The sequence below is a fragment of the Myotis daubentonii genome, chromosome 18, assembly GCF_963259705.1.
Source record: "Myotis daubentonii chromosome 18, mMyoDau2.1, whole genome shotgun sequence".
Taxonomy (NCBI): Eukaryota; Metazoa; Chordata; class Mammalia; order Chiroptera; family Vespertilionidae; genus Myotis; species Myotis daubentonii.
In genome coordinates this window covers 39,306,217-39,329,622 of record NC_081857.1, presented here as the reverse complement: position 1 = coordinate 39,329,622, position 23,406 = coordinate 39,306,217, and the positions used below count along the sequence as shown (strand labels likewise).

Sequence of the window (23,406 nt, the reverse complement as noted above, 5' to 3'; positions counted from 1 at the left end):
AAAAACAAATACATTTTTTTTTAATATAAATGGAAAGTAAATATTCACCAATGCCAGAAATAATCTATCTTCAACTCCGGGCTCTTTTCAAAAGATACAAGATCATTGTTTCAAAAGATACAAGATGCACAGATAAATCACATTCACTCCTCACAAATGTTAAATAGCACACAATTTAAATTCATAATGAACAATAATTTTTCAGTAGCTTGAAATGTCAGTTGTCCATTCCATAATTTTTTTATGAGTATAAAAGAGCTAATCATGTACCTTATTATAATTTAGGTATTTTACTCCAAAGAACAAACCACCCAAAAGATAGAGTCCCATGCTTATATGTATTATAAAAATACTGAGACATGTATCAGTCATAACTCATATAATGAAAACTATATTTTGAAATGTTTCACAAAGACAAGTCCAACATTTCTCTTTGGTTCATCAAATACAAGAGGTAGATTCAAAGAAAGTAAATGCCTATTATGTCACTAGCTTTTCACTAAAATGTTGGCAATTGATAACAGCAATTACTAGAAATCAAACAAGTTTAGAAACTAAATTTTAAAAAATGGTAAGAATAACTTCAACTAATGTTATTCTAACTCCTAATCACATAAGTCAGAAAAGATAGTTAACTACAAAAAGAATAGCTCTAATAAAAACATGCTATCAATATTAAAAATTAAGTTTTCTATATCATAACATGTTCTAAAACTTGGGGCGAGATTATGAATGTGTATGTTCATAAATTGGGCCTTTTGTTTAAATATAAGTACCTAATAGAGAAGATATTTGCTACTACTATTACGTACTATTCCCTTAGGTTTGTGCTGCCCACGTGGAGAATTGCAGGTTCAAAGAAACTCAACAAGGAGGGAGGACAGGGAATGTCACCCGGGATCAACCCACTTCGTGTAATGAAGACATTTCAGATGACCAAGAATGGTCCCCAGAGACCTTCCCAGGGAAATCTGATTCAAGTAGGAAACAAAGGACGAAAAAGAGAGAGACGCTCTTCAAAAGCTGATCTCCATAAAAATGTTTTGTTTCCTGGTACTTTTCAAAGCCAAGACAGAATATCAACAGAACCCTTCCAATAAGTTGCCTTGTGTTGATAACGTAACAGCAATATGCTGACAACAGGTCCTCTCAGGAACCAAATCACAGTGCAAGGAAAAGAGAAAAAGGCCCGCAGGGTAAGTATTATTTCATCACTCCTTTACAAAAATGATAGCAATAGACGAGGGTATTCGCATGCCCTGAAATCCAGTCACTTATGTTCATTCTTATTCAGCTTAAAGGAAGGTAAGCATAGAAACCCAATGACTTTCTATTAACAGGCCTACAAGGAAATGTTAAGTCTACAAAGAGATTCAAAATATATAAAAACAGTTTAAGTGTTGAGGTTTTTCTGATCATCTTGCATTTAAGAAAAAGACAAGTATAAAGAAGCTGGCATAAACCTGAACCATCCAAAAATAAAGATGGATGATCTATGATTCCACCACACAAAACAGATTTAGTTCAAGCAGGTTCATGTTTCAGATTGAGGACTCAGGGCAGGGATTTGTAGAAAGGACTAAGAAGAGATAAAATTCAGTTTTCTGGCATTTTTCAAAATTGGATGAGCTTATCAAAACTATGATTTTTTAAAACATTTCTGTATATAGAAAATTGAGCCCAAATGTTTAAATGATCATTGATAAGCTCTTCCCTTTTGTGAAAAAATACTTCTTTTGCCATCGACTTGCAATTCTAGGAGAAAAAGTCCCTCTAGATATTATTGAGAATTTCCGTGTAATTGTGCTAAAGCAAAAAAAAAAATAAAAAAGTTCAACCTGTCATTTCTGGGTGACTCCTAAAGTTTGTTTCATATTTTCATAAACCACATAGCTGATGCCTACAGCCGGGAGCACCTTCATGAAGTTCGGGGTGATGCCTCTGTAAAGTCCCGGTACCCCCTCTTTGGAAATGATTCGTCGGAAGAGGCCAACCATGTTCAGCTGTGGGCTTCCTTCTATCATGGCTAGAAAATAAAAAAGGAAGCCAGGCTAATTCAATATTCAAGCCTGCAGTGTTCTTATCAGCATGCATCACTGGGCTTCAGAATGATGCAGAAGGGTCACATTCATTCCAAGGAGTCCAAGAAAGTACCCTCTATTATAAAGGCGGGGGGGGGGGGCGTGCTTGGCAGAGAAGTTGGGGATTGAGCTGTAGATGCCCAGGGTGTACTGGCAGCGGTTCTCAACCTGTGGGTGGCGACCCCTGAAAATACATCCTGCATATCAGATATTTACATTATGATTCATAACAGTAGCAAACTTACAGTTATGAAGTAGCAACGAAAATAATTTTATGGTTGGGGGTCACCACAACATGAGGAACTGTATTCAAGGGTCGCGGCATGAGGAAGGTTGAGAACCACCGGAAAGAAATGACAGAGGGTGAGATTGGCCAGGGAAAGAGCAAAAGAGAAAAGGCACAGAAAGCATACTTTATTAATAGAGCAATAAAAGCCAGCGAATCATAAGAAAAGAGAATGAACCCACCCGGTGTGGCTCAGTGGTTGAGCGTCGGCCTATGAACCAGAAGGTCACGGTTCGATTCCAGGTCAGGGCACAGGCCCAGGTTGCAGGCTCAATCCCCAATAGGGGACATGCAGGAGGCAGCTGATCAATGATTCTCTCTCCTCATTGATGTTTCTCTCTTTCTCTCTCTCTCCCCACTTCCCCCCTGAAGTCAAATAAATTTTTTTTTAAAGAAAAGAGAATTATCCACGAGGTGACAGAAAGCCAAGAGGGCACAGTGGGATCCAAGTCGAGGGAGGAGACAGTGTCCCGTTGGGGGAGGATCACAGGTCACGTGTTGTAGCGTCCACAGTAAGAAGCAATTCCAGCCGCCACTGACCAAGACTCTGACAAATGCCCGGGGTTTCACACAGACCGCTGCTAATTCTTACGACACGGCCGGTCTTCGTCCCCATTTACAGGTGGGAAAAGGAAAACCCAGAGAGGCTGTGTGCAAGGGTCTGAGCCCAAGTTCATCTAGATACGAACGCTTACACATTCTTTTTTTTTAATCCCCACCCGAGGACATTTTCACATTGATTTTTACGGAGAGTGGAAGAGAGAGGGAAAGACGGAGAGAAACATCGATGTCAGAGAAACACATTGATTAGTTGCCTCCTGCTGTTCATGCCCTGACCAGGGCCCAGCCAGGGAGGAGCCTGCAACCAAGGTAGGTGCCCTTGACCGGAATCAAATCGTGACTGGTCCACAGGCCAGTGCTCTATCCACTGAGCCGAACCAGCTAGGGCAAAGCTTACACATTCTTAAAGCATGTGTTCTCCACATGAGTAAATAGAAACCCTTACTGTTTATGCATAAAGCACGGGTATACATACAGTACATGTGCAGTGTGTCTGTGGTGTTAGAATTTCATGAAGAGGGAGTGATTAGGAAAAGGCTTTGTGAAAGGGGAGGCAATAAAGAACGGAAGGCTGGGATATACTATCTTCATTGAAAAACCCACCTTGAGCCTGCATGCGTGTTCTCACCAAAGACAACGGGTAGCTGGCCAGCTGCCCGCAGGTGCTGGACAAGGCGCCACACCCCAGCAACACGGCCACTCCGGGGTTCACCGTGTCTTTGGCAAAATGATCCAGCCAATGGGACTTCAAGAGCTGCAAGGGCCACAGAAAAAAAGAGGAGAGATGGTGAACAACTCACTTCACGGCCGCTTTCACTCAACGTGAACATTTTCACAGCTACTCTCCTCCTGCAGGAGACGGGCCACCCACTCCCAGGAGGGGCAGCTCTGCACAGGTGGGGGAGCCGCTGAGGATTCAGACCCAGGCCTGGAGGTCTCTAAGTAACCATGAAGGTCAAATGCACCAACTCCAGGACCTGAAGAACAGTGCCTACAGTGAGTACTGATCAAAATAATACTCCTGACGACATCTAATGTTGTACTTGACACATTCAATCCTTTGCAAAGCTCTGAGGCAGAGTTATCCTTCTGGTACGATAAATGAGGCTCAGCCAGTGTGGCTCAGTGGTTGAGCATCAACCTATGGACCAGAAGGTCACGATTGGATTCCCGGTCTGGGCACATGCCCGGTTGTGGGATCAATCCCCAGTAGGGGGCATGCAGGAGGCAGCTGATCAATGATTCTCTCTCATCGTTGATGTTTCTATCTCTCTCTCCCTCACCCTTCCTCTCTCTCTCTCTCTCTAAATATACAGATAGATAGATAGATAGATAGATATAGATATAGATGTAGATATGTAAATTAACACCCGTGAATCTACTTTGGGGTCACAAACTGTTCCCTGGTATACGTGTACTTCTCCATACAAAGTCAAATTCAAACAGTAAGGACTATATATCCACACTTTCAGATTCAAAAGATTGCTACAAACTCACCTCATACACAGCAAGGTCTATACCTGCGTAAGGTATGATGCCTAGTATATTGGGAATATAACCTTTGAAGAAAGCTCCCATGCCTTCATGTTTCAAAATCTTCTTGGCACAATCGAACAGGCCGGAGTACTGCCCAGTTCTGCCCACGGCCAGCCTGGTTTTCAGAACCTGGTTGCGAAAGAATAAACAAAATACGGTTGTTCGTGTGAACTCCACCGCTGTGAAGCTCTTTGGAGAGGAACAGTTCTCATTTGTACCAGCACGGTGACAGCGCGCCTCCCAGGGGGCCCCCAGGCCAGCTTCCTGATATCTCACCTGCGTGGTCCCCTCCCACCTGCGTGGTCCCCTCCCACACTCCACCAGGGCGTCTGTGTGGCCAACAGTTTACAAAGGGACCAAAGAATGCACTTTCCTTCTTGGGGGCTCGGCCACCCCTGAGATCACCGATTTGGGGAAACCAGCTGCCACGTGTTGGGGATGCTCAAGCAGCCTGTGGAGAGGCCGAGGGGATAAGGATCCCATGTCTCCAGCAGCCAGGAGAGTTTGGAATAATCCATCCCCAACACCCTGACTGCAGCCTGTAAGGAACCCTGGGCCACAGGTACCTCCCCCAGCTCCTCCCAGATTCCTGAGCCACAGAAGCTGGGAAGTGAGAAATGCTTGTTGTTTGAAACTGTTAAATCTGGGGAATACTTGCTACACAGCCACGGATCATGAATATGAAAACCATTAACACCAGCAAACTTCACAATGGCACGTACCTCCATAGGATAAATAAACGTCTGTGCAGTTGCTCCAGCCATGGAACCAGAAACAAATCTCTCAAAGGTCCCTAATTTCTGTCCTTCCCCAGTAAGCATCTTCTTGTACTGTGTGAATCAATGGTAAGTGCACATTAGTACCTGCTATAGGCAGAATTGTGTGTCCCTCCCCACAAATGCAATGTGAGAGCTGTAACCCCAAGGGGATGGTATTTGGAAATGGGGCCTTTGGGAGGTCATTAGAGTTGGATGACGTCATGAGGGTGGGGCCCTCATCGAAAGATTAGTGTCCTTGATAAGAAGAGACACCAGAGAGTTTTCTTTCTTTCTCTTCCTTTTTCTTTCTTTCTTTCTTTCTTTCTTTCTTTCTTTCTTTCTTTCTTTCTTTTTCTTTCTTTCTCTCTCCTCCTCCCCCTCCCCCTCCCCCTCCCCCTCCCCCTCCCCCTCCTCCTCCTCCTCTTCTTCTTCTTCTTCTTCTTCCTCTCTATCTATCTATCTATCTATCTATCTATCTCTCCTCCCCCCCACACACACACCTCCCCCACATGCATGCACTGAGGAAAGGCCATGTGAGCACATGGCAAGAGTATCATCATCTGCAAGCCAGGAAGAGCGCCTTCACCAGAACCCAAACTGGTCAGCACCTTGCTCTTGGAGTCCCAGCTCCATTACTGCGAGAAATACATGTCTGTTGTCTGACCCACCCACTATATGGATTTCCTTACAGCAGCCCAAGCTGAATAAGACAACACCAAACACAAATCAGCTTCTAGAAGGCAATTAACTGACCATGTGATTATGTCTTTCAAAATGCAAACACTGCATTAACAACACTTAGCAGGAAAGCAAGGCTTAAATGCTAATGCGTTCCGTTGGCTGGACAGCAGTTTTCAAGTTAGATTTCTGAGGGCACAGATGCTACCCAGAGGGAAACTAGCTGTGCCTTTGCTCAAACAGAATAACAACGTTCTTTCTCAGACGCACAGAAAATACAGGGTTAAGTGTTCACATAGTGTTTCTGAATAGTGACCCCATAGTTTTTCTTCTTCAAAGGTGGGTTTATTTTCACCAGCACAAATAAAGCTGTTGAAACAAATATTAACAACCCAGAAACAGTTTTTGTGGGCAATACCCAGAGTTATACTGTCACTGACCACACAGCGATGACACTTACCTGTTCATACGCTGAGAACTTGAGAGCCGTCTCCGGGGCGATTTTAAGAACATTTGTGCCGTTTCCTCTCCAAAGGGAGCGGATCCCTCCTTCTTTCACCATCTGCCGGAGGCCACCATATATGTCCATTTTGCCGGATTTTGAACCATGGACCTGAGAATAAAAGTAAAACGCTGTAAAATACTCGTGACGTGTAGTTGTTACTATTTCTATAGTAACAGTACAAACCCCTCTCTCTTCTCCAATACTGCGAGAAGGTGTGTTTGAAAACAGAAGATAGGAGGCTTAGAAAATATATAACAGAGCCCTAGCTGGTTCGGCTCAGCAGATAGAGTGTCAGCCTGCAGACTGAAGGGACTCAGCTTCGATTCCGGTCAAGGGCACATGACCGGGTTGTAGGCTCGATCCCCAGTAGGGGGTGTGCAGGAGGCAGCTGACCAATGATTCTCTCTCATCATTGATATTTCTATCTCCCTCTTCCTCTCCCTTCCTCTTTGAAATCAATAAAAATATATTTGGGGGGGGGGGTAGAATAATTACTAATTTTTAAAAATGAAAGAAAATGTATAATATATAAATAATTTAAGGAGACCCCTACAATAATGACTGAATATTTAAACACTTGAATAGCCCTAGCTGGTTTGGCTCAATGGATAGAGCATCGGCCTGTAGACTGAAGGGTCCCAGGTTTGATTCCGGCCTAGGGCACATGCCTGGGTTGCGAGCTTGATCCCCAGTAAGGGGTGTGCAGGAGGCAGCCAATCAATGATTCTCTCTCATCACTGATGTTTCTATCTCTCTCTCCCTCTCCCTTCTTTTCTAAAATCAATAAAATATATTTTTTTAAAAAACAACAAAAAAACACACACACTTGAATAGTTGTAGAACACCAAAGATTAAGAGCTCATCACACACATGTATCAACAATTTAAGGTTTGGCAGAACACTGAAATCATTACATGGACTGAATTTAGGACTAATAGCAATAAAATGCAGAGATACTTTTTAAAGGTATAAAAGACTACTACGGAGAGTTTGATAATTTTTTCCAAAGCACCCTATTTCTTGGTGTTTGAGGGTATTTAGGACAAACAGACACAAGGTCACGAAGTTCACCTGCATCATGACTTTGAGACGGTCCAAGGGGGCGGTGCTTGTACGGGAGACGGCGCCAGCAATGCCTCCCGCCAGAAGCTGCCTCCACCACTGTCCCGACATTTTTTCATCTTCTGTGAATTCATCCGGGATAGTTAAACTATCTCCTATGTCAATACCCTGTTAAAAGGGGGAGAGGGAGATTACATGCTCCTTCAACTAAACATAGATCATTCCAGCAATTTTGTTTAAAGGAGGAGCAGGTGTTATTTTATAGTTAAGATCAGCTTCATTCCCTGAAAGTCACCAAACCAATCTGAGCAGAGATGAGGGTCAGTAGCTTCTTCCCACTAGGTGCAGTGTGTGGACAGTTCACCAGAAATGAAAATCGACAGTGCCCACCAATTTACAAAACCAACAGTCCCGCTTTATTTTCTTAATGGATTCAGAGTAAATTTTCTCCTCTGTGTCTAAGTCAGAATGAAAGGGCAGTCTTTTATTTCTTTTTAACTAAAGAAATTAGCTTGTCAACTCTCCAAAAATGCACCCTTTATCTTGTAATGATATCTATGTTATGCTTTCACCCTGACATATGCTTCAAATTTCTATATATAAAAGCCTAAGCTACTGAACGACCAAATGACCGATCAACCGGTGGCTATGATGCGCACTGACCACCAGGGGACAGACACTCAATGCAGGAGCTGCCCCCTGGTGGTCAGTGATTACCAACGTAGCTTGAGAGAAACACAGCTCTATAATGGTAATATTTTACAACTTTATTATGTAAATGATTTTGGTGTAAAAGATTTTATAGGTAAGAGTGTCTGGGGAAGGAGCGATGCAATAGTAGTAATCCTCTCTTCCTTTGACGGTGAGTAAAAGAGACACTGTTACCAACTATCTCCAAAGATACAGTAAGAATCTATGATGTACATGCAGTAGAGTAAACGGAGCTCCACAGCTTAAGGAGCCACTGGGACTGGGTTGGGCGCCTGCGCTGTAAATGTCCCAGTGTTCTCAGGTGGTGACCATACAATGGCTTACAGCTCCAAACAGGGATAAATTGATCCACACAGCGTACTTACAGTGGAATGTTTCCAGAAACGGACAATTTCCTCGATATCTGTAACAGGATTAAGTAAGAAGTAATCCCTCCATTCATCCCAGTCCACTGTCATCGTTCCATCACTATCAATGCTGGAAAGAAAAAAAAAAAGAAGCTAACTAAGTAACAAAACAGAATTTACAAATAAAACTAATATTGCTGGCTTTTTTACAGAATGACCGTTTCCTTTCCAACTTAATATTCTTATTATATTTTTTAAAACCCTAGCCCAGCTGGTGTGGCTCAGTGGATTGAGCACCATCCCATGCACCAAGAAGTCATTGGTTGGATTCCTGGTCAGGGCTGATGCCCGGGTTGCGGGCTCCATCCCCAGTAGGGGGCGTGCAGGAGACAGCCAATCAATGATTCTCTCTCCTCACTGATGTTTCTCTCTCTCTCCCTCTCCCTTCCTCTCTGAAAACAATAAAAATATATTTTAAAAAAATAATAAAGAAAGAATCCTGTCTGTCCTTCTCTTACATGTGGAATCTCAATAAAAAACGCAAAACAGAAACAGTCATAGAAACAGAGGCCAAAGGGATGGTCGCCAGAAGGGAGCGGGCGGAGGGTGGGTGGGAAGGAGAAGGAGATACAGTCAATCCGACCGTGATGAGTTCCCACGCTGGCAGACAAGGACTCGAATCAGTGGGTGGTCACACTGTGGCCTCAAAGTACTGACTCACTCTAATGTACACCTGAAACTAATATCCGATTGTATGCCAACTACACTTACATCACATGACCAATTTTAAAGAGAGGAAAGAGTCCTGCCTGAGGCTGCACTCCCCACTCCTACACTTTAGAAATGTGTGTGCACACAAACAAAAAGGAAGGAGAAGGAGAGAAAGATATCGAATGGGTGCAGCGAGGTGCAAGGACTTGTCTGAACCACACTGACATTAGCTCTCTGAGCAGGACATAAAGTGAACATCAAAGAAAACAAACAATTCTCAATCCCCTGAGAGCTTACCTTTTAAGAATCAGCTCTGCTTGTTTTTCAGAAATAGTTAACCCTAATATCTGGAGAGAATGGACAATTTCAGAAGCCTCGATTTTTCCTTTAAAAGAAATAAAAACAGCATAAACTCAGCGTCAGAACTGTAAGGACCTTAGAAATCATGAACTGCAAATCCCTCATTGTATCAGGGAAAGCCTTGAATGGATTAAGGTAAAATTATGAATTTAGGGGAGGGTTAGATTTGCTTAAGTACATAGTGCAATATCAACTCAAAAACTAATAAATACATTAAACAAGTATGCACATTATTTCACTCTTACTTTTTGCTTGGCACATATGGGACTCTCACTTCAAGATATTAATCTAAATAGAGAAACCAAAATTCCAGTCCAAAGACACACATTTAAATGTCTAATCTGCTTTTTTTTTTCTAATTTTCAAAATCAGAAAGTATCTGCTCTAAATGAATTCTTTCAAAAGGGCTGTCAAATGTAACATAATCGACAAGTTTTTAAAATTTAGATTATGTCATTTTTATGCCTAAATATGAAAGAAAAAATACTAGTAAACCTCTCTTGCCCAGAGAACAAGGAAACATAATTATTTTTAACCCAAAGCTTTAAGTCAAATCAACATATTGTTCCATAATTAACATTTTACAAACAGCCCCAATTTACAGTTTCTTAACTCATTGGACAAATAACTTTTCTTAACGAAAAACATGAATTCTATGTAAAAATCCCATTACTAAGAAAAACAAGTATTAACACTAGTAATAATTAAAACCCCAGTCAGGTGGCTCAGCTGGCTGGAGCATCGTCCCATACAACAGAAGGGTTCAATTCCTGGTCAGTTCACATACCTAGGTTACAGGTTCATCCCCAGTAGGGGTGCATATGGGAGGCAACTGATCTCTCTCTCTCTCTCTCTCTCAAATTAATAAAAACTACCCTCAGGTGAGGATTAAAAATAATAGTTACTATTATCACCTAAGGGAAAAAAAGCTAAATACACATTGTTTTAGACTCTTGGAAGTATAAGTGCTTCCTCACAGCACAGTGATGACGAACCTTTTGAGCTCGGCGTGTCAGCATTTTGAAAAACCCTAACTTAACTCCGGTGCCGTGTCACATATAGAAATTTTTTGATATTTGCAACCATAGTAAAACAAAGACTTATATTTTTGATATTTATTTGATATATTTAAATGCCATTTAACAAAGAAAAATCAACCAAAAAAATGAGTTCGCGTGTCATAGGTTCGCCATCACTGTCCTAGCAGATGATGAATAGAAAATAAAATATACCGTCATTATTTCTGTCCAAGCTCTTAAATGCCAATTTCATTTTTTTCTCATGGTCTTTAAGGTACTTCATAAATTCTTCAAAATCCAGCTTCCCATCTTTGTCGGTATCACCAGTAGAAAAAATTTTCTAGAAAAAAAAAATAGAAGTCTTTTAACATGGGTTAAAATACTAAATTATTTGTACATACACTTCAAGTACGTTGGCTGTTTTCCTGTAAGACATGTATTTCATAAATCCCCAGGCAGAAGACGAAGACTTGGGATTTAAATATCTAAAACAGTATTTTCCCTTGGATTTCCCAAATTAAATAATATTTTCCTTATAAAAAGCTGTCATATCAGATGATCTCCATTAGTAGAAAGCAGTGCTCTAGAGAAAGCAATGAGAAGTATGGTATTTGGTAAGACATGGAAGCCTCCCTCTGTCACCCAAAATGTACCTTCTGCCGGCTAAGAGGCTCCGTCACCCACCCCGAGCCCAATGCCTCGCTGGGGCCGGAGGTGTCATGGTCAGCCCTCCACGCTCCGGACTCGGAGAGGAAAGGGCCTGAAACTCATGGGCCGCCGCCAAAGCTCAGAGGGAAATTCATGGATGGAAGTGCGGAGTTAGACACCAAGAACGGCTGGGAATCAATGAAGAACCAAAGGCTTACCCAGCCCCAAATAACCAGGAAAAACGTGTTGAACTGAATAAAGAAAGAAAGTAATCGTACAGAAAGCAGATACACAGCCCCACATCTCTCCGCCCTCGGCCCCGAGCCCACCTTCCCTGGGTCCGGGGGGGCAGCGATCCCTATATCGCCCAGGGTTTCCTCCAGCTCCAGCATGTCCAGGGTCCCGTCCTCATTGTGGTCCAGGTACCAAAAGAGGTCTCGGTAGAGGGAGTCCATCGGGGCGTCTGGCGGCCGGGGTGGCCCCGCGGGGCCCCTCAGAGTCTCCCCACGTGGAAGTGAGAGGGAGGGGGGGCCTCCTGCCCAATCCGGTCCCGATGGTGGAGACCTGAGGCAGCAGCATCCGCCGGGGCGCCCACGACCAAGTCCCATCCGCGAGAAAAGCGCAGGAAGGGGAGGCGCTCGCAACGGCTGCAGGCGGGGCACGCGGGCCCTGGCGCCTGGCGGGGGCGCCCTGGGGGCTGGGGGCGGCGGCCTCGGTTCCTTTCGCTCCCCAGGCGGCCGATCAGACACCCCGGGTTCCCTGGAGAAGCTGAGTGGGGGCAACTCGGGCCCTTCCCCCAGGTAGGACCCTGGCACGGCCGTCTCTAGAGGTGGAGTATCTCCTGGGAGAGGAGGGGCTGGAGGAGGCTGGGACCTGGGCTGAGCGGCCATGACGGGTGGGAGAGCCAACAGTTCCTGACAGTTGCTTGGCCACACCTTTCCAAGAAGCCTTCTTCTAAGGCCAAGGCGTTAATAGTCGTGGAGACTGGGAATTGGGGACCTAATGAAAGTCTCTGGGCCTCTCCTTGTGTGATGCTCCCTCACCCTCTCACGCCCCAGCCCCAGATCCTCATCTTCACCCGCATCACAGGGCTGCAGGGCAAGGCCGCCCCATGGCCGGGGTCCCAGCTCTGGCCTCTCAGATGCACACCTGGGAGGGAAATCTCAAAGTGGGCGGAAGTCAAGGCCGCTGGGGGCCCAGAGAGAAGTCAGGAGATTCTCAGAAACAATGCCCCTGACTCGTGGGAACCCACACCCTCCCCTGTGCATATACTGTGGTCCCTCATCCTGCTCCACCGGAAATGGGAAGCGTGGTTTCACAATAAAAACTCCGCCTTTTATGTAATCGAGTCTTCTAAACATGGTGTACTCTTAAAAAGTTGTATTAAAATTCATGAACAGCAACCAGAACACACATTCATGGCTGGCTGGAATGCAAAATGGTTCGGCCACTTTGGAAGAAGTTTCTTTGGGGGGGGCGGGGGGGGGGAGAAACAAGGAAAAAAAGGAAGACATTTTGGCATTTCTTACAAAACTAAACACACACAATATAATCCAGCAATCCCAGTGCTTGGTATCTGCCCAAAGGAGTTGAAAGCTTATGTAACACTAGAGGCCCAATGCATGAAATTCGTGCAGGGGGCTGGGCCCTCACAACTCTGGCTTCCTCCGGTCGTCTGGACGGTCGTCCGGAATGTCTTCTGGACAGTCGTTCTGCTGTTCAGTCTAATTAGCATATTAGGTCTTTATTATATAGGATGTCTACACAAAACCTACACACAAACGTTTGTAGCAGCTTTACGCATAATTGGCAAAGCTTGGAAACAACCAAGATGTCCTTCTGAAGTGATGGCTACATAAACTGTGGCACATCCAGATGATGGAATACTATTCAGCACTAAAAAGAAATGAGCTACCAAACCACAACAAGGCCTGGAGGACCCTGAAATGCATATTACCAAGTGACAGGAGCCGATCTGAAAGGCTATCTACTGTATCATTTCAACTACAGGACATTCTGGCAAGACTATGGAGACAGTGAAAAAGTAAGTCACTGCCAGAGGTCAGGCTTGAGGGAGGATAAGCAGGCAGAGCACAGAGGGTTTTTTAGGCCAGTGACAATATTCTGTGTGATACTGTAAAGGGGGATACATGTCATAATACATGAGTCCAGCTTCACAGCATGGACACCACCAGGAGTGAACCCTAAGATCAGTAAGCGATGGGCTTTGGTGGTAATGATGTTAATGAGGCTCATCAGTTGTAACGAAGGTGCCACTCTTGTGCCAGATGTTGATCATGGGGGAGTCTATGCCTATGTGGGGGCAGGAGGGATATGGGAAATCTCTATGCCTTCCTCTTAATTTCGCTGTGAACCTAAAACTGTTCCCAATAAAAGGTAAATTATTTTTTAAAAATTCATCAAGACAATTTAATCCAGCCCTTGTCTGTTAGTTCTTGCTCTACTGACTCATCATATCAAGTACGGACAACATAAAGAGGACCATGACATGTTCTTGAAATACCCATGGGTTTGCCAGGAGGAAGAGGTTGTGCCATGGTTAGTCATAAGTACTACTGCAGGCTGTGCAATCGACCTTTCCCCCAGAGCGGCCGAGCAGTGGCAAATGTCTAATGCTGTTTCACAAGAGATGCTGTGGCCCAATCAAGAATGAGTCCTCCCACAATAGAGCCGTTTGCGATCCACGAAGAATGGTCCTTGCTTGTGCACAGCAGAGAATGCAAGCAGTCACAGTGAGTCACAGAAGCCGGGCATCCAGCCAGGGCACATGAGTGCATAGGACCAAGGAGAAAAGACAGAAGTCATGGCCAGGATCGTAAGGAACAGACTGACAGCACTTGATAGAACCCAGAGTTGACAGTCTCATCACCTCATATGAGATTCTGGACTCCGAGATGCTTCCCTTCTTGCTCTTGGTATCCCTCTCGGTGAAACAGTCCTGTGCCCCTTATGATCCTACATCTTTCCTAAGAAAGTTCTAATAAGAGGATGTGCCTATGAGAACATGGCAAACAACTTCATTTTAAAGTTGTCTGTAATCTCTCAGGCTAACTTGTTAAATCAGCTTGCCCTGAACTTGGGTATAGTAATACCTTCATACTCTACAAAACCTGTCCCTTCAGCTCTACATATTAATAAAAGAGTTGCCACTAAAATGATGTCTTTCTTCGAGAAAGAAAACAAAAAATATTGGCAAAACCCTACTGGGCAAGATCCGCTTTTTTCATTTATTGCCTTAATTCTACATTCAGACTTTTTTGGGCCCTACCCTGTTCCAAAGTCTTCCAAGCCCGCACTGAAATGAAATAGCCATATTTCCAGCCAAAACTGCTGACTCTTCACCATCAGTTTATTTTCCTCATAATTTCCATTTTGGTATCTTAGAATCCAGATTACTCCCTCTACTCTTTAAAGTCCTGAATTTTGTTTTTTTTTTCCTGAGAGTACCTCAAATGACATCCAAACATTGGGATTATCTGTTAGGTACCTCTTCCTGGGAGGGGTTTCTCTTTCCTGCCCTCAAAGGCTCATGAATGCCTGATCTACAGGCATGAAATCCCACATACTAGTACACAGCATCTAACCAGGGGCCCACTCCGTAGTGAGAGAGGTGTGGGAGGAGGCCCATGACCAAGGAGTCCACTCCCATATCCCACGCCACTCCATCCAGAAGAGCCGGCCTCACGGGATGCCAGGAAGGCCCACAGAGTGTAGCTGAAGCAGCACCAAAGAGACAGTATTTGGCAGCGATGGATGCCACCCTTCAGGATGCAGTAAATCGGAGATCTGTGACTGGCTTGGTGCCCCAACAGGACGAGAATCCAGGAACCAAGAGTGGAAGCAAGAGTGGTCCCCTGACTGTCACTCCCAATGACCACAGGGGGGACTTTTTACTTCCTGTTCCCACAACTCTGGGCTCTGCAGGGTTAGTTTCTGGTCCCCAACAGGATATACTCTTGCCAGGGACTAGCGCAAGCTCCAGCTGCCACCTGGGCATTTGGAAGGGAACTCCCTGTGTCCAGGGACCACCAGGCAGGAGAAGTCACCATCCTAGCCGGCGTAAATGGACCCTGACCAGCAGGAGGTAGGGCTGCTTTTACACCAGGAAGACCACAAAAATGCATGCAACGCCGGTGACCCACACACACAACACGAGCGGTGACTCAGAGCCTCAGGCACGCAGGTGTGTCACACCACCAGGTAAGTCACCAAGACCTGCAGAGCTGATGGCCGCGTGCGAGTGGAATGGAACACAGAAGGTCAGGAAGGGAGACCATGAGTCCCAGGTGTGACCAAGGGAAGCCCTGGGGAGGGTGGTTGGTCCCTCTGACCTCCCTGAGGAAGACAGGCTGGGGACGAGGCAGAGAAGCAGATCTGTGGTGGCCAGATCAGGCCGCCTGCGAGAAAGCCTGGGGTGGGAGCCTGCTGCCTGCTCCCTCCCCCCTCACACACCTTTGGACCCACTGCAGCCTTCACACGGGTCCACAGTCACCCTGGGCTGCTCCAACCCATGACTAACCACAGCAGGTACTAGCCCTGGGCAGCCGGGGCCAACACAGGACCCCCGACAGACAGCACCTCCTCGGAGACTCCCCACTAGCCTTGTTGACACTTCCTAGGAACTGCTCTGAGTTCTGCCTAAGGCGACCCTTCCTTCTTGCACTCTTCTCAAGGGGTTGAACTTGCATCCTGGCCTCTCCCCTACCCTTCCCGGGCCTTCCCCCCAATAAATCTTGCACACCCAACCCCATCTTGCTTTCTGCCCCTCAGAGGCCCAGAACTGACAGTTACTACCAGGAGGGAGCCAAGACAACAGGTGGGGACATGGGGCTTGGGAACTGGCTCACTCATCGCCCAGCAGGCCAAGAGCCCCAGTGGCCTATGGGGTGAGGATATGCCTCCCACAGGGCAGGAGCCCAACTAAGATGCCCCAGTGATGACCTGGGAAGATGGCCTGGTTTAGGGGAACACCCTGACTAGTGCAATGATTTGGGCATTTGAAAAATATGAGGGGCACTATGCTATGAGGATAGGCAGGAAAGCCGCATGATCAAAGAAGCGAGTCACCAGGATGGTACAGCCATGTTAAATTTGAATATATCGATAGTATAGTCTCGGAATATAAAGGGGGAAATTGACAGGGTTCTAAAGAAAAGGTGGCAGATCCACAGTCTTAGAGGGAGAGTTTGACACCTCTCTTTCAGTAGTGACGGCAGTAACAGTATTAGAGCATTTAAAAGCTAATCGGTAATTGATTGCTTATTAGGCAGCAGGCATTAATGCATTTATTCTTCGCAATAACTCTAGTATTTGCTACTTCTGTCAAAGAGAGGAAACTGAGGCTAGAGATATTTTTTTTAATGGTCCAAAATTAACTAGCAAGTAGCAGAACCAAAATTTAAACCCAGGCAGTAGGGCTAGATTTCCCTTATTTTCTTACAGGCTTATCTGCATATGTAAAAAGGTGATTATCTGGCAAAACTATGGAGGCAATAAAAAGGTCAGCGGTGGAGGGAAGAACAGGCAGAGCACAGAGGATTGCTGGGGCAGGGAAATGCTCCGTGACACTCTAGGATGGAGATATGTCATCATCCACTTGTGCAAACCCACAGAACGTGCAGCACCAAGAGTGGACCCTAAGGCGAGCTGTGGACTTTGGGTGATTATGAGGTATCAGTCTAGGTTCATCCTTGGTAAATAATGCATCATCTGATGAGTGATGCTGACAATGGGAGAGGCTGTGCATGTGTAGGGCCAGGGGTATGTGGGGAATCTCTGTGCCTTCGTCTCAATTGTATGGTAAAACTAAAACTGCTCTAAAAAATAGTCTGGTTTTTGTTTTAGTTTTTGTTTTTTAAATATATTTTATTGATTTTTTACAGAGAGGAAGGGAGAGGGATAGAGAGTTAGAAACATCGATGAGGGAGAAACATCGATAAGCTGCCTCCTGCACACTCCCTACTGGGAATGTGCCCGCAACCAAGGTACATGCCCTTGACCGGAATCGAACCCGGGACCCTTCAGTCCCCAGGCCGACGCTCTATCCAGTGAGCCAAACCAGCCAGGGCTGGTTTTGTTTTGTTTTTTAATAAAAAAGAGATTTATCTTATTTTATCCAGCCTTTGTAGGTACCTTGCAACAGGTAAATTTTGGTTATATTTTCATACATATGCTGGAAATAAATGTGTGGTTTTTTTGGTTGTTTTTTTAAATATATTTAATTGATTTCAGAGAGGAAGGGGTAGGGAGAGAGATAGAAACATCAATGATGAGAGAAAATCATTGATAGGCTGCCTCCTGCACACCCCCTACTGGGGATCGAGCCCACAACCCAGGCATGTGCCCTTGACCAGAACTGAACCCGGGACCCACCCTTCAGTCCACAGGCCGACGCTCTATCCACTGAGCCAAATTGGCTAGGATAATAAATGCATATTTTATGCATACGTATAAAATACATACGTATAGTGATAAACATAGGCCATCCTGTTGAATGTGTTTGCATACATACAGTTTTACACAACTTATTTTACATTGTCCTTATATGAATTTTGAAAAAGTGAAGATATTTTTAAATCTCTCTTTCTCAGTCAATCTAGCCAGAGGTTTGTCTATTTAATCATATTTTCAACTCCCCCCCCCCCCAAGAAAAAAGCATATATTTAAAAATTTAAAGCACATGGTTAAATAACTCATGGGTCAAAGATGAAATCATATTAGAACCTAGAGAATACTTGGAACTAACCTACAATAAAAGCACTTGGGGAATTCAGCTGAAGTGATTAAAGGGATTTTGTAGCTCAAAATTAATGAATTCAGCATTTAATAAATTAGACTTAATAAATGAATTCGGCAATGTAGCAGGATACAAAATTAACACCAAGAAATCTATGGCATTTCTATACACCAATAGTGAACTTACAGAAAGAGAGACTAAAAAAGCAATCCCATTCACCATCGCACCAAAAAATTAAGATACCTAGGAATAAACTTAACTAAAGAGGTAAAAGACCTCTACTTAGAAAACTACAGGACGTTGAAAAAAGAGATAGAGGAAGACATAAACAGATGGAAGAACATACCGTGTTCATGGATTGGTAGAATCAACATCATTAAAATGTCCATACTACCCAAAGCAATCTATAAATTCAATGCACTTCCCATTAAAATACCAATGGCATACTTCACAGATCTAGAACGAACTCTCCAAGAATTCATCTGGAATAAAAAAGACCCCGAATAGCTGCAGATCCTGAGAAAGAAGTACAAAGTAGGTGGGATCTCAATACCAGATATCAAGCTATATTACAAAGCCACTGTCCTCAAAACTGCCTGGTACTGGCACAAGAACAGACATATAGATCAATGGAATAGAATAGAGAGCCCAGAAATCGGCCCGAACCAATATGCTCAATTAATATTTGACAAAGGAGGCAAGAACATACAATGGAGCCAAGATAGTCTCTTCAATAAATGGTGTTGGGAAAATTGGACAGATACATGCAAAAAAATGAAACTAGACCACCAACTTACACCATACACAAAAATAAACTCAAAATGGATAAAGGACTTAAATGTAAGGTGGGAAACCATAAAAATACTAGAAGGATCCAAAGGCAACAAAATCTCAGACATATGCCGAAGCAATTTCTTCACTGATACAGCTCCTAGGGCACTGGAAACTAAAGAGAAAATAAACAAATGGGACTACATCAAAATAAAAAGCTTCTGCATAGCAAAAGAAACCATCAACAAAACAACAAGAAAGCCCACTGCATGGGAAAACATATTTGCTAATGTTATCACCGATAAGGGTTTAATCTCCAACATTTATAGGGAACTCATACAACTTAACAAAAGGAAGATAAACAATCCAATCAAAAAATGGGCAACGGACCTAAATAGACACTTTTCAAAAGAGGACATTCAGCCCTAACCGGTTTGGCTCAGTGGATAGAGCGTAGGCCTGCGGACTGAAGGGTCCCAGGTTCGATTCCAGCCAAGGACATGTACCTTGGTTTGGGCACATCCCCAGTAGGGGGTGTGCAGGAGGCAGCTGATCGTTGTTTCTAACTCTCTATCCCTCTCCCTTCCTCTCTATAAAAAATCAGTAAAAATATTTTTTTTAAAAAAAGAGGACATTCAGAAAGCCAAGAGACATATGAAAACATGCTCAAAGTCACTAATCATCCGAGAGATGCAAATCAAAACAACAATGAGGTACCATCTCACACCTGTCAGAATGGCTATCATCAACAAATCAACAAACGACAAGTGCTGGAGAGGATGTGGAGAAAAAGGAACACTCGTGCACTGCTGGTGGGAATGCAGACTGGTGCAGCCACTATGGAAGACAGTATGGAATTTCCTCAAAAAGTTAAAAATGGAACTCCCATTTGACCTAGTGATCCCACTTCTAGGAATGTATCCCAAGAAACCAGAAACACCAATCAGAAAGGATATATGCATCCCTATGTTCATAGCAGTACAATTCACCATAGCTAAGATCTGATAACAGCCTAAGTGCCCATCAGCAGAGGAATGGATTAGAAAACTGTGGTACATCTACACGATGGAATACTATGCTGCTGTAAAAAAGAAGGAACTCTTACCATTTGCAACAGCATGGATGGAACTGGAGAGCATTATGCTAAGTGAAATAAGCCAGTCAATGAAGGAAAAATACTACATGATCTCACTCATTTATGGATAATAAAGACCATTATAAACTGATGAACAAAAATAGATACAGAGGCAGAGCAGCATCGAACAGACTGTCAAACTACAGCTGGAAGGCCGGGGAGGGTTGGGAGGGGGGGTAAGAGATCAACCAAAGGACTTGTATGCATGCATATAAGCATAACCAATGGACACAAGACACTGGGGGGTAGGGGAGGCCGGGGAAAGGTCAAGGGGGGGAAAAAGGAGACATATGTACCACTCTTTGTAATATTTTAAGCAATAAAAAAATTTTTTAAAAAATTAATGAATTCAGCATTTAATGCAAGAAATTAGAAAAAAAGCAAATGAGCCCTAGTCTGTTTGGCTCAGTGGAACCAGGGACTGAAGGGTCCCAAGTTCAATTCTGAACAAGGGCACATACCTCGATTGCAGGTTCAATCCCGGCCCTGATGCTTGCCAATCTATGTGTCTCTCTCACACTGATGTTTCTCTCTCTGTGTCTCTCCCCCTACCTTCCACTCACTCTAAAAAAAATAAATAATGGGAAAATGCCCTTGGGTGAGGATTAACAAAAGAAAAAGGCAAATGAGCAAACCCAAAAAAAGTAGAAGGAAATAAACAGAAATTAAGGGAAGAAAATAAAAACCAGAAACAACCAGCAAAAGGGACCAGCAATGACATCGGGAACATAACTACAGACAGCCAGAACTTTTTAAAAATAATAAGTGAATATTATGAACCTTGGACAAAATGGGCTGTTTCCTAAAAATTGTAACTTACTGAATCTGATTCAAGACCAAAGAATAAACTGAAGAGGCCAGTCAGTACTACAGACATTGAATGAGTAGCTTAAAATACAAAACTATACAACAGTTGTTGGCTCCTGTGGCTGAATCGCTAACCCCCTTGGGACAGGGATGCCAAAGTGTCCTCTCAGGTTCCAGTGGCTGGAGAGGTTCCAAACACCTCCTCCCTGCGAAGGGGCGGGAGGAACTTCGGCACACAATTAAAATGACTCAGAGGCGCCCAGCCCCTCCATGTCAATCAATGGAATGTCACCTCTGCTCCTCAACAGGAAGTTGGGGAAAACGTAGGATGGGTTTTCTTTTTCTTTTTTTAAATTAAACTTATTGGGGTGACATTGGTTAATAAGACCATATATGTTTCAAGTGTACATTTCTATGATACATGCTCTGTATATTGCATTGTGTGTCCACCACCCAAAGTCAAATCATCTTCCATCACCATATTTGGCCAAGACTTTGTGGACGAAAGGGGCCACATGCTAACCCGACAAGCTCAGGGAAGGCCTGCGTGGTGGGCTTGCAAACTCAAAGACCTAAAGTCATCACAAAGGATGGTCTGAAATTAAACTTTAACTAAAAGCAGTTATGGTGGGTAGTCACCTCCTAGGGCGGTACCTTCATTGACAAGGTTAATCTTTACCTTAACTGAGCCTACCTGTCTGTTTGCATCTATAACAACCTATCCTTGAAATGTCTGGGTAACTTTAACTTCCCTTTTTCTGGAGCCCTTGAAGCACAACCTAATGGGCCCCAGGACAGAGGCCACAAATTCCTTCATTATCATGTTAATTGTTCCTGCACCCACCTAAGTGTGTGTCCATCATTTTACTTCTTATCCAATCCCGGGGATCAACCCCCTTTTGCTTTCTCCCACCTCACTAGTTTATCTCCAGTGGATTTCATTAGCCCACCTATGTCCCCTCCTTTGATTGTAATGTATACAAATAGATGAAAGACTGCCATTCTCCGGAGCACTATCCCAATCCCTTAAGGTTCTGCTTCCCGGCAATTGTCAACAGTTTGGCTCAAATAAACTCACAAAAATTCTTTACAGGTTTGAATGTTTTTACGTTAACAATTTGTTTGCAAGCAGACCTGAAACTGTAGGCAAGACTAGCTGGTGATGGAAGCAACTTCCAAGAGATAAAAATGTGAGCTTTCTACAGGATCTGGGGCCCACTGAAACCTGAGCTAACAAGTTCAAGTTTGAATGTTTGCAAAGGCGCAGAAAGGCAGGTACAGGACCTGGGATGCATTCAGACCGAAAGCGCTGCGGGCCCGAGGGCGAGGGTTCGCTGCACTGAGTTTATCTGGGAAAACATCGGGAGCCTTTCAGAACCTGCGGCTCGTCTTTGGGGGGGGGGGGGGGGGGGAGGCGCCCCATTCCCGAGCGTCTGAATCCCCAGGCGCTGGGCACCCGGCTCCTCCTCCTTCCCGGCCGAGCCCGGGCCGCCGCCCTCCGAGCTGGCAGCGCCCCGAGTCCCTCAGGCCCCCGGGCCCTCGGGCCGCCCAGCCGCGACCCACCTCCTCGGCGTCCTGGCCCAGGGGGATGCCCAGGTTCCGGAGCCCCTCCTGCAGCTCGCCGATGTCCACCACGCCGTCCCCGTTGCGGTCCAGCTGCCGGAACAGGGTCTCGTAGCGCGGCGGCGGCGGCCCCGCGTCCTGGCAGGCGGCCGCGGGCAGCACCCAGCCCCGCAGCCAGCGCAGCATGGTCCCGAGGCGCGGGGCGGCCAAGCGCGAGCACCGGGGATCCCGCACGGGGCGCCAGGGCCTGGCGTGAGCCGGTCGCAGCGGGGACCCCACCCAAGCCCGGCGGGGCGCGCAGGGCGGGGCCGGGCTGGGGGGGGGAGGAGCTCGGCCCGCGCCCGCCCCCAGCAGGCGGCCGAGGGCGGGCAGGAAGGGGCAGGGCCGCTGGGTCCCCAGAGGCTGTGGGACCCGATGAGACGGCCCGGCCGGGTCCCAGCCGCCAGAGGCGCGGGTGCGAGGAACGAGGATCAAGTCCCCGAAGTCGCGGACCTCAGAGCCATAATAGGGCGGGGAGCGGGGGCAGTTGGGAGGCAGGTTCCTTCGCTTGGCGCCTCCTCCCTCCCGGCTGAGCCCGGCGCCCTGCCCCGGGGAGGCTGGCTGCCGGGAAACTGGGCCAGCGGGCTTTGCCTCCTCTAGGTCTTTATCTCGCACACATCTCTGACTTTTTCCTATCACTCCACAGGCTCTGCACATCTCTGGGCCTGTTTTCTTTTTTATTGATTTTAGAGAGAGAAAGAGAGAGAGATGAGACACCCATCAGCTGCCTCCTGCACGCCCCCTACCGAGGATCCCGCCGGCAACCCTGGCATATGCTCTGATCCCAATGGAACAGGCAACCTCTTGGTGCACTGGAGGAAGTTCAACCAACTGAGCCACACCAGCGGGTTGGGCCTGTTTTCCATTCACAAAAATGCAAGCCTTGTGATCAGAACTCTGCCCTAAGAAGCAGAGGAATTAAATATGAAAGCAATCTTTTTAAAGTAGCACCTAAGAGTAACAGTTATATCAATCCTATCAATAAAACTGGGTGGTGGGGGGCAAAAACCAAAAACGGAGCAGCCCAGGGTCTTCTGCAGAAAACAGCAAGTCCATCCAGTGGGCAGTGGC

At 45.3% G+C, this 23,406-nt stretch overlaps 1 protein-coding gene across 1 annotated transcript; it reads right to left on the bottom strand.

Moving 5' to 3' along the window:
• LOC132221034 (mitochondrial adenyl nucleotide antiporter SLC25A24) lies at window positions 1-22,601 on the bottom strand. Its single transcript, XM_059674967.1, has 10 exons — window positions 22,297-22,601; window positions 10,829-10,955; window positions 9,534-9,621; window positions 8,544-8,655; window positions 7,477-7,635; window positions 6,361-6,513; window positions 5,187-5,294; window positions 4,426-4,593; window positions 3,532-3,682; window positions 1-2,026 (listed from the first exon to the last, which is right to left on the bottom strand). The coding sequence occupies exons 1-10, from the start codon at window positions 22,480-22,482 to the stop codon at window positions 1,842-1,844; spliced, it is 1,437 nt and encodes a 478-aa protein (XP_059530950.1). The 5' UTR covers window positions 22,483-22,601; the 3' UTR covers window positions 1-1,841.
• Window positions 22,602-23,406: the final 805 nt, after the last annotated feature.

Bases quoted from the DNA above. Each gene is read 5' to 3' on its own strand.
- LOC132221034 (XM_059674967.1), bottom strand. From the start codon at position 22,482: ATGCTGCGCTGGCTGCGGGGCTGGGTGCTGCCCGCGGCCGCCTGCCAG. The intron at 10,956-22,296 runs GTGGGTCGCGGC...TTTTTTTTCTAG, and splicing joins TGGGCCAGGACGCCGAGGAG to AAAATTTTTTCTACTGGTGA. The intron at 7,636-8,543 runs GTAAGTACGCTG...CCCTTTTAACAG, and splicing joins GTTTCTGGAAACATTCCACT to GGTATTGACATAGGAGATAG.